The sequence below is a fragment of the Mesoplodon bidens genome (genome assembly GCF_964165515.1).
Source record: "Mesoplodon bidens genome assembly, chromosome: 11".
In the NCBI taxonomy this organism is placed as follows: Eukaryota; Metazoa; Chordata; class Mammalia; order Artiodactyla; family Ziphiidae; genus Mesoplodon; species Mesoplodon bidens.
The window spans coordinates 64,326,114-64,337,698 of record NC_138167.1 but is presented as its reverse complement, the minus strand read 5'-3'; the positions used below and the strand labels follow the sequence as shown (position 1 = coordinate 64,337,698).

Below are 11,585 nucleotides of genomic sequence, written 5' to 3'. Positions count from 1 at the left end.
AGATGAGAGTTTGTTCAGTTCAATTTCACATTTAAATTTCATTGTTATTGGAACAAATTTGGAATTCTTAAGCTAGATAATTTTAAAATAGAATCAAAAGGGATAGCGCACCTTTCATTTAAACAAAGTCTTTCCAGACTAAAAATAGATTTATATATATATATTTTTATCCCTCCCTTTAATTCCCCCCACCCTTTCCCATCATCCCCCCTCCCCCCTCCCCCCACACTGTCACTATGGAGATTGTGTCCATGGAAACAGCCATTCCAACTTCTTGGGTCTTTCTTTCCTGTGGTGTCACCAGTTTGAGAATGATGTAAGAACTTAGGAAGGAAGTGCTGACACGGCAGGCACGCGGGGTGGGGCGGGGTGGGGTGTGGCTGCACAGGAGGACCATTTCCATTCCATCACAAGGGTCCACCACCTTCTCATCTCCACAGTCTCACCTGCAAGACAAGCAGACACTGGGTGCTGGGAACCCCCGTGTGGTGCTGTAGCCAACAGCCCCTGCTCCGTGGCAGCGCCGGGGTAGGGGGACTCTGCAGGGTCCAGCAGCTGCAGAACCCCTGTGAACACACTGCTCACACTACAGACACCCAAGACCAATGGCGGAGCCAACCGTGTGGCTCTGGGCCTGAAACAGGGTAAAGGCAGCAATGACCCGGCCAGCTGCACCAGGAACGGACTCTGAGTGCCCCGTCCCGGGTGTGTGGAAGGAACCAAGACCAGGAGAGAGTTCTCTGACCCGCCAGGTGGGGCTGCCCTGGAGTGGGGCAGCTCTCGGGGCAACCCCTTGCTCAGGACCCCACCATCTGGGGCCTGCAGCTGGGTTGGGCTTGGCACTTGGTGGCAGGGACCGGTCCTCACAGAGGTGGCTGAGTACCCAGCCAGTCTGCGGAAAAGCCGGCTCAGGACCACGTGATGGCGGCCTCCAGTCACAGGCAGCTCTTAATTTCTAACAGTGAACACTTCTCCCAGGAGCTCTGATGGAAGGCAGGTCTCAGCTCATCCTCTGAGGCTCCCCAAGCCCTGCCACTGGAGTCTCTCCTTCCAGCCCAGGCTCCAGGCTCAGGAAGACTATCCTGGTGATCACATGGGGTACGTGAGGTTGTACCAAGGGCCTCCTCAGAATGCTTCATGGGTCATTCATTACATGTGCAAAGATCTCAGAGAGACACAGCGGTTTCCAAGGAATTCAGTCCAGAAAAATTACACCAGAAGCCAAGAGTGGTGGCACCCTCACCTTTCTGCCAATCACAGCACTCTTGGAAAGTGTGTGTGTGTTTGTCTGTCTGTCTGTCTGTCTGTCTCTCTCTCGGAGGGCTCACCTTGCTTCTTCCTCAAACCCTCTTTGGTGCCCTCCTCTAACCAATAAACCTCAAGAAAACCCAGACACCACTATCCCCTTTTCTGTTTCCATAAAACTTACTAATACGCAAAATAGTTAACACTGGTCTGTGTGTACGAGCCATGAAGAGATTCCTAACTGCTTGACAGAAAACATGAATAAACAGGAAGAGACTCAGAGAGACAGCAGGACAATGTCGCCACCCTCAGGTAAAAGCAAACCCCGGGACTCCAGCTGGAGCCCCTGGGGATGTGGGCCAGCAGCTGAGCCATTCTCAGGACGTCCCCGGCCACAGTGTGGTTTCCCCAGCACTGATGGTGGCTCTGGCCCCACCTATGTGGTCCATGCTTCCCCCTCCCCCAGCACGGACACTCTCCACTCCTCACTCTGGTTTCCTGAGGCTAAGGCTGCCAGGAAAGGGGGGGAGAAGCAGCCTTGTCAGGCGAGGACAGAGGACAGGTGCCATGCATATCCTGCAAAGCTCTGCTGGTGGAGGGAGGATAGGGCAGGGTGTGCCCTCTCCCCAGTGCTTGGCACAGTCTTGGTTGGGCCTGCACCCCTATCCTGATCATTACTCACAACAGCAGGCCCCAGCCCAGCGCCCATCCTCAGAATGAAGGCCGTCTTGGCACCAGGCTCTGCCTGGCCGGTGGGCTGTGCAGGCTGCTGACCCTGGGCTCCTCCCCTGGTGCCACAGGGGGACCTGGTGGTCCAGGCAGCCTCGGCCCTTCCGCACCTCCCGCCTGGGGCTTTGCCTTCCAGCCTTCCCAGCAGGGACCTTCCCCAGGGTCTGATACTAGACTGGCCCAAACACATGATACCCTGAATGTAATGGGACCCTCACTTCTCAGTTGCTCCTCAAAACTGTTCCTTCAGTAGGGAGAATGGGAAGAAAATTCTTTAAGCACCGAGTAGGGGCCAGGCACTATGCTAAGAGCTTTACAGACATTATTTCACAGTAACACTGAGAGGCCCGACCCCTATATCTTGGAGATGAGGCACCTGAGGGCAGTGACACACGTGGCCCAAGGCCACGTGGCTGCTTAGAAGTGGGACTGGGGCTCACATCCAGCAAAGCTCCTCTGCTTGGGCCCCAGGGACTCTGCCTTCGAGCCTCCATTGTTGTGGGCCCCATCCAAACGCACAGGACGTGGCTGAGAAGGCAGCACCCCAGGCAGACCCACGGAGCAGGAGTGGAGCCGCCGTGCCAGTGAGCGAGCGGGCGGCCCTCTGTGCTGAGGACCTGCACTCTTCTCTGTAAAAAGGCAACTGCCGGCGAATGGGACTTCATGCTGGGCCAAAGCCTTCCAACACCCCCGCCCTCGTCACCCTCCTTCCTGCTGCCCTTCAGCTTCACCTCCGTGGCCTGAACCTGGGCCGGGTCAGTCTGTCCTCCAAATCCCCCCGCGTCTGATGCCAAGCTGCCCTCTCCACCTGCGGCTAGGTGGCAGCCCCTCAGCCCCACGGGACCTGGCCAGGGTGTGGAGGGTGGCCTTGTCCTCAACCTGTACCCACCCGGGTGCCGTCAGGTCAGCACTCTCCTCCCTGCGCTGCAGGTGCTCCTCTATTTAACTCGGCCGTCCGCCCTGCGAGGACAGGGACTGCCGTGTGCCCCCTCCGGCCAGTGCACGACGGGACACAGACAGCGGCCCCTGAGGACCGGGCAGACAGTCTAGTGGAGATGCAGACAATACGTGAACACACAAATGACTCGAGATTGTGGTGATGCCAGGAAGGCTGCAGAGTGGGGACAAGGGGACTTGGAAGGCTGATGTGAGGAAGTGATACTGAAGCTGAGACCCAGAGAAGAGACGGAGGCACAGCGCTCCAGCCCAGGGAGCTAAGCGCGAGCACAGAGCTCCGCAGGAGGAAGCTCAGAGGCGTGCTGAGCAGCCTGGACTTAGTCCTACTGGGGACGGGAACCTCTGCAGCTGCAGTTGTGGGAGGCAGTGAGGGGCTGCTGGGGTGGGAGGGAAGGGGAGCCCCGGGACATGACGCTGTTGATACGCGGGCCAGCTGTGTGACGTTCTGACCACAGAAACTGCTCGGGAAGGCCCAGCTCCAGGGCAGGGAGGCTGCTGTGTGCAGCTGGCACCCCTGGCACCCAGGACAAGGCAGCAGATGGATGGAGGTTACTGCTTCCTGCCCACTGGATCGGGAGACCTGGGGGGTGGGTCTCCTTGTTTACTCAGATGAGAATGGAAGACCGGGGGCGGGGTTCCGTGGTCAGAGCCCTGCCCACTCACTGCCCTGAGCCAGGGAGGCTTCAGCACGGGGAGAGGGCAGCACAGGCCGGCCACACGGCTCCCTCATCCACAGAGCTGGGAGGAGGCGGCCCACTGACGGCTGCCCGAGGACCTGTCCTCTGCGGCACTGCTGGCCTGGTGAGGGACAAGCGCCAGGTATCTCATGTGGTGGCAGGAGATTAGAACTCTCATCTCCTCGCCCCAGCCCTGGGGTTTTCTGCCAGACGGGGCAGCTGCAGGGTCCGGTTTGCGGCTCTGAACCTCCTGCTCCTCCCGGGCATGGCTGAGAGGGCAGTGCGCCCAGCACTTGCTGACATTGCACCCCAGGCCAGGCTGCGCTGGGCACGGTGGAGGCATTTCTTAACTGAATCCTCACAAGGTTGGCCATTGCTATCCCCCTTTTTATAGAAGGTAAACTGAAGCACAGAGACATTAAGTGCCTGATCCTGCTCACACAGCACTTTCCACACCGCTCTGGGTGAGAAAGTGGGGCACCACGAACCAGAACTCACATGTACAATCACTGTCCCTTCCCCACCTTGTCGGGAGACCCAACGATGGTGGCTCTGTGTCCTCAGCACGGACACTGAGATGAATGCTCCTTGAGGTGGGGGGCTGCGTCTCTGTCCCCAATCACTGGGGCTTCCGCACAGTCTGCAGAGGGCTGACAGTGAAGGCCCACAACGTGACTGCTGAACCGCGAACCCAGGACGACGGCTCCAGCCTCGCGGGGAAGCACTCGATGACAAGCAGTTCAGGTGGACGAGACCAGAGGCGCATGTTCGTTCCTTCCCTCCAAGAGGTGAAGGTCTGACCTCAACAGACTCGAAACGACCCCAAACCGAGGGACACGCCACTTAATCGCTCAGCGCCTCATTTCTTCTGTATAAACAGGAACGAGAACAGCAACCTTCTGAGGAATGAACTATGAAGCTTACTGCCCCACGAGAGCCGAGGGCTCTGCCAGCTGGCAGAGCCCAAGAATGAACAGAGAGAAAAGCGTGATGAACAAAATTAAAATTTCCAAGAGGAGATTTGCCCACCAGGCCCAGGGCCCAGCGCTCTTCTTTTTCTCAAACATGGGCTGGGATTCCAGGACGGGAACAAAAGGCACTGAGTAACCAACGGTTCTCTCCCTAACTGGCTCTTCCCGGACACTTCCAGGAACATTCCATGTGGTCTCCTATACAACCCAGCCCTGACCACCTGGGCCAGGAAGGTGGCAGAGCCGCCTAGACACAGAAGAAGGGCCGACAGAAACAGTCCTGAAAACCCCCCCGACTGCTGCCTGCCCTGAGGGTCAGCGGCCCCCACGGGTTCTAGAAGTGCACGGGGCTCCGTGCGAGGACCACCCTCCCGCCCTGCTCTGCTCGCTCCACTCCCAGCCCGACTCCCCGGAAGAGAAAGACAGAAAAGTGTGAGTGCAAAGTCCTCACTCGACAGCCCCTCAGGAAGCACTGTAACCCCCACTGGCCCCAGACACTCATCCCTCAGCACAGGGGCCTTCTCTGGAGGTCAGTACCGGCACCCACCTAAGAAGCAGATGACTTCCCAGATGAAAACTGCCACATTCTGAGGTGAATTCTGTTTCTTCCTCAAATTACTGTTAGGTATTCCAGAGAAAGGCAGACACCCCCAACCCCGACTTGTAACAAGGGGGAGGGAACATTCCACAGAGACTCAGGCACATGGTGCTTGCTGCCCCAGAGAGCCAGGCCTAGCACACCTGTGTGGGTCTCAGCCGTCTGGAGTAAACACAGACGCCCTCACTTGCAGAGAAATAATCCCTTAACGAACAGTTCTGAGACAACCAGCCCCCCACCCCATCCTGTAGAAGCAAGTGCCCCAAGTTACATTTTGGTTTTTCTTCTCATGATCTGTTTTGCTCAGTGAGGACGGGGCGGGTGAGGAAGGCAGTGGGAGCACTGCAGGCCTGCTGCTTCTAGAGACCCAAGTCCCATAATCCTGCTCTCACAGGCACACGCTGCCAGCCCGGACCACGAGCCCCCAGACACACTCACAAAAAGCACAACTCAACCTTCTGAGATTTTAAAAAGCAAAGTTAAATGGGATGCTAAAGTCTACTAAATCGTTGAGGGGATTTTCCTTCCCTTTGTACTTCTAGGAAAAGGAATCCTTCATAGACCTGGGGGGAAAAAAAAGATTTCAAAAAACAAAACCTGAGGTATTTTTTGTTTTTCAAAGGAGAACCCATCATAAGCTTTAGAGATGTTAAGTAAATTAAGAAGAGGCCTCTGGTGAGAAGCCTTTCTGAGACAGGGAAAGAGCGAGGGCTGTTGGCAGGAGAGCCGCCCCGCCAGAGGCTCCGTCCCCGAAGCCCCCGGGGACTCCACACACAAGGCCTGAACCCCAGCGGAGGATGGGACCATTTTAAAGCCCCATGCCACCTTTCCACACGTATTCTGGGGAGCTGAGCAACAGATGGAAAGACATTGTATCCACTTGGTGATGGCAGTCCATGCGATTAAATGCCGGTGGGGCAGCCTGGCCCGGGGCGAGCAGGAGGCAGAGGCCCCGACACCCCCTCGGAGTCCGGCAGGGGTGGCGGCCCCGACTCACCTGTGCTTGCTGTACTTTCCATTCCCACGAGCACACTGCCCCCCTCACCCCCGCTCCGACTGCTCTGTGCTGAGGCTGCCTTTCGCTGTCTTGTTCTGCAAGGCGGGGATAGGGCACGGGAGGGGAGGCTGACGCCGGCAAAGCCAAGGAGACAGGACAGGAAGGACAGAGAACGAGCGTGGGGGTCAGGGCAGGCGGAGGTGAGGAGAGGAACGCACATGGAAAAGGAAAGAAAAAGCAGAGTCAGTGCTGAGTGACAAACAGGAGATACTCAGACAGGGTCTTCTGAGATAAACTGTGACCATTAAAAAAGGGAAGTTTTTAAAAATAAAAACATGTAAACTAAGTAAAAAATGGGAGAGAAAATTGTAAGATCCTATGATCCATACTGGGAAATAACTGTTAAAGAAAAGCATAAGTAAGCATCTTTCAGAAGCATTTTGAGGGCAGACCTGTCAGGATGACCATCTTTCTAGTACTTTCTGGCCCCACTTAGAGACTGAAGACTGTGAGCACCAGTGGCCACCAGGGGTCAGTGTGACCTCAGCCGGAGGAGAGCCGCCGCTGCAGGGACTGCCAGGTGGTGGGTCTCCACCATCCCAGTCCTTCCCTGGGGTCCCTCTCTCCACGCCCTCCCGTCTCCACACACGCATATGGTGTCTTGGAAACAGGCCATTCACACACACCCCCGCCCCCATCTTCGTTCCTTTCCTAAATTTAAGAGGTGACCAAGAGACCACCTCCTCAATCAGCTGCAGGAACCACTGGCTGCTTCGGCTGAAGTAAAACCTGGAGGAGAGACTGTCTGTGAGTTTCCCCAAAAGCCTGGAGTCAACTCTCTTTAGGCTGGGAAGACACTTCTGCTTATGTACCTAGACCTACAACCAATCTCACCTCACGCCGATCTGTGATCTGGGGTTCCACTCAACTGCGGGGGAAACCAGGAGTTTTGTGTGTTTCTCTTCCAATTTCTCTTAACAGACAAACACCTTTCTCCCCAGCTGTGCCACCCCATGGGTGCCGACCCCACGCCACGGGGCTCCCTCCCATGTGCATCTCGGCCCTCCTGGGGCCAGGAGTGCTCGGCAGCCCGGCAGCCCGGGCCCTGGCGGTGTGGCCGTGACCCTGCAATGTCTGGTCTCCAGGTCTTTCAGGAGGAGCCCCGCCACCACCCCCAAGTCCTGCAGGCTCTGACTCACCTTGTGCTTGGGGCACCTCACCGAGAAGTTCTCCTCATGGAGCAAACAATCTGCAAGACAGAAGGGGACAGTCAGGAGGAGCCTGGCGTGCGGCACAGCCTGAGGGGGCATGGGGCCATGCTGGCCAGGACAGACAGGGTCACACATGGAGATGAGAGGTCTCCACACTATGATTTCTAATAGGAAAACACGCAAGACACCCCCAAATAAGCTATGGCACCTCAACGTGGTGGAATGTCAGTCCAACATTAAACGTTTCAGAATAGTGAACACGATGCAAATTGCTCAAAAAACCAGGATACATAAATGTACAAGTACAATCCCAATTTTACCAAAATATTTTATATGCATAAAAAAGGACAAAGGAAATCTACCAAAATATGACAGTGGTTCTCTTTGGATAGTAAGATTATAGGTAATTTTGATTTTACTTTTTCTGTATTTCCATGATCATATCCTATTATTCTAATCATCAGAAACAATCTCCAATAAATGTTATTTTTAAAATTCCTTATCTTAGGCTAAGGCCATTCCACAGGCCCACGCCAAAGCTTCTTTGTGAAAACACTTTGAATCTGGAGGCATCTTTTCTCCTCCGTGGAGAGTCACAGGTCAGAGACAGCAAGGAGGCCAGGCCCATGAGCCCCGCTGCCACCTGTGCCCCACACACAACCCATGGACACACTGCAGAAGCTCCATAATCCCTGCTAAATGCTTCAGAGGAATGTGAAATCCCACGAGGGGGCGATTAATCCTTGGAGGAAAATCACTCATTCCAACTGTTAACACGGTGGTGACACATACTCCAGGACGGCAAGGATGCGCATCTGCCTCCAGGGGCGTTGTGCTCTGCGGCACAAGCGTCGTGCGCGGAGCAGGGCAAGGAAACCGACTTAACGAGCTCACTCTGCACACCACAGCTCCCGGAGACCGACAGCCAGGTCGCTGGTGCGGGACGCAGTGGCAGAATGTTAATAACTATTGATCACACATTCGCAGAGAGCTCCCAGGCACCAAGGTGGGAGGCGGCCGTGGTACTCAGCCTTGTTAAATTTCCAGTTTTACTCAGGTTTAAAGTGAGGTCCATCCTGTGCTATGCAGCTGCTTCCCACTATCTATCTACCTTACGTTTGGGATAGGGAGGGTGGGAGGGAGGGAGACGCAAGAGGGAAGGGATGTGGGAACAGATGTATATGTATGACTGATTCACTTTGGTATAAAGCAGAAACTAATAAAAATAAATAAATAAATAAAAATAAAGTGAGGTCCAGATTAGCGGCCTGTGTACCCACAGATTTCAAGTGAAACAGTAATAAGCAAGGGAGCACACAAATGGAAACTTTTGAGGTCCTCTATAATCTTAAATAAAGACCCTTGCATAATTCGGCTAAGCCACCTCCCCCTTCTGGAGTCCTAGAATCTCTAGGGTCAGACGGGTTTAGTCTTCACAGTTCCCGGGGCGAGCCTGGGGCAAGCCTCGGGGCAGAAGAAACAGCAAGTCCTGCTAACCTTTGCATCCCCATCCCCTCCCTCCTCCAAGCAAACAGCGAGGCAGTAAATGAAACGTGTTAATTTAAAACCCACAAGTACATGGTGTGACAGAGGCTCCTGCTGCTCCCATGTGCCAGAGAGCTCACGAACAGCAGGAGACGGACAGCTGGAGCTCCAGGGAAGAAGCACCTTCTCCTTACCTGGGCTGAGGCAGCAGCGCATGCTGGCAGAGTCTACAGTTTGGGCCGAAGAGAAACGGCACAGGCCACGCGGAGGGGGGAAGGCCACCCTTACACCACAGCGGTTTACAGAAATAAGGAGGGGGGCCGTGTTAGCTGGAAAAGATGCATCAGAAAGGCAGAGGTGGCTCAGGGCCCCTCACTGCCACGGAACAGTGACCAGCTGTGATGGACCATTAGTAAAACATGCTTAAAGTTAGGAAACATGTTCCCTCAAAGTTAAAAAGAAGAAATAAAACAATGTAAGTAAACACTGAAGGCAACTTGGAACTAATGCCAGGTACTTCTGGGGATGGAAGTCTCTGAAACGAATCTACAAGACAGGGTGCACCTTTTGGCTAGGCCTCCCGAGCAGGCAGAGGCTGTCCTCGTTCTCGTCATGCCCACCGGCCATCAGGAACCGCACTTCCTGTTCCTGGCAGGGCGAGAACCACAGCTGGAGGGCTTAGACACCTGCAAGGGGCCGGGGAGCCTCTCCTGGGCTGCCTCCAGCCAGGCTCTGCTGGGGAAGAGCCAAGAGTGGCAGGAAGTGCAGTAAAAGCTCTCCTGAGGGCTCTGGACAGGCGCCTGGCCCCACACTGCCGGCCCGCCAGCCTCTCGTCTGATTCCTTTAAGCCCCTGGCAACATCCCGCACTGTGCAGAGGGCCTGGTCAGCACTTCCCCACAGTGAGGTCAGAGTCAACGGCTGGATCATCACGCTGGCTGGAAGAGACTCACCAGGTTGTCTAGTCGGCAGGGTGGCTTCCAGACACAAACGTCAGCACCCCAGAACAGCGTTCCACTCTGAGTCCTCTCTTTAGGCTTAAAGGCAGAGGACTCTGCTGAGCTCCTCATAACAAGCTATGTGGCACTTCAGATACCCACATGCACCCATATATACCCCATGCTGAGGATGGTGAGCCCGGGAAGGGAGAAAACGAAAGGATGTCTAGCGTCCTTTGGATCTGCCAGGCCCCGACAGTCTCCAACTCAGCTACAGTCTCCTCAGAGCTACGCTTAGTACTCATAATGGCAAAATCCAGGCTGGGACTCAGGGACCCGCCAGCCTCACCCCACCTCGCTGAGAGGCAGCCTTAGCTCCTGGGGCCGAAGGAGGGGAATAAGAAGGCAGGAGCAAGGCCCTGTGATGCAGAGAGTTCCTCTCCAGGGAGAGGCCAGACCACCAGTTCTTTCGTATGACCCATCTGGGGCTCTGAACCCACTGCCGCAAGATCAAAGTCAGCAGCGGAGAGAGCAGCTTTAAAATACTGCTGGAAGGGTGGCTACAGAAGTGAAATTCCCAGCTGCGTTTCCTCATGAGGGTAAAAGAAAAAGCCCCTCTAGGCAAGATTCTATATGCACAGTGGGATTATAAATGAGCTACCACAGCTCTTTTTTCCTTTGGTATTAATTGTTGTGGCTTATTGCATTAAATACATTAAATCTTTTTTTTTTTTTAAACAGCGCTCATGTTCTTATTACTGCATTCTCCCACCTGGAGACAAATCCTATGCCTGTGACATAACAAGCAGCACAACAGAGCAAACTGTGATGTCACAAATGTGCAATCACTATTAGGAAGGGGAAACGCTGCAGGAGCCACAGATCCTCATGTTTCCATGGAGATGTCCCCGGTGATAAAAGTTTTCCCTTCGTTATGAACAGCTCTTTAAGGTTTGGGCAGCTGGCAGCAGGGCAGAGATGAAAATGCCAAACTGTTCCTTGCTCCATACAGAGATGAGGGACTCAAACTCAGGGACTTATTTTTATTATAACTAGAAAGAAAGTCAATCAATGAATGCCTTTCCTGGATACAAAGATCCATTACATATAGAACAGAATTCCTGAGAAGACTGTGTGGGATAAATACAAGCATCAAGCTACACAGAGCAGTGCAGGCTCCGGGTCACTGTGACTCAGGTCATCCAAGAGACCAACAAAGACACGGTCACCTTGTTAAGCTGCTTCTTTGGTCCCAGCTCCGCATGGAGGAGCAGTTTGCAGCAGCTGGGACAGCAAAGCCAGAGGGCCAAGGCCCCGACCCAGACAGCCGTCCTCTCCCTGGACACTCGGCCACCAACTTCTGCCAAACACAGATGTTACCAACGTATCTGGGCAGCCTTTGCTCCCTAACACTCAGCTGGTAGAGCAGGCCCTGCTTCACTGCTGGTGGTGCGCGCTGGAGGGCCTCCACTTGAGGGAGGAGAGCCCAGTGCCTGTCCCGAAGAACCCCCAGCGCCTGGGCTAGAGCAGGGCGTTCCAGCGGCCAGCTGAACATGGCCATGGGAGTCTAAACGAAAGAAAAAGCTCAGTCCCTCATTCCCACTAGCCACCTTCCAAGCGCTCAATGGTCACACATGGCTTGTGGCTACTGTACTGGAGAGTACAGATCTAGAACATTCCCTCACTGCAGCCAAGTTCTACCGAGCGACTCCACTCAACCCCTGGAGAAACTGTACCTGGAGGCAGGTGCCCTGTGTGCACACAGGGAGCACGCTCGCT

General features: G+C 54.7%; 1 protein-coding gene across 2 annotated transcripts in view; it reads right to left on the bottom strand.

The window, feature by feature from the left end:
- Positions 1-336: 336 nt before the first annotated feature.
- Positions 337-11,585, bottom strand: part of TCF20 (transcription factor 20) — a 97,481-nt gene continuing 86,232 nt past the window's right edge. Inside the window, exons 4-5 of one of the 2 annotated variants that reach the window (XM_081250335.1) lie at positions 7,374-7,423; positions 337-446 (exon numbers count right to left, since the gene is read on the bottom strand). In XM_081250335.1, the coding sequence (XP_081106461.1) occupies positions 429-446; positions 7,374-7,423 (68 nt within the window). In that variant the 3' untranslated portion in view covers positions 337-428. Of the gene's footprint in view, positions 447-5,233; positions 6,303-7,373; positions 7,424-11,585 lie in introns of those variants that run through there. The other variant, XM_081250336.1, reaches the window with a different exon arrangement.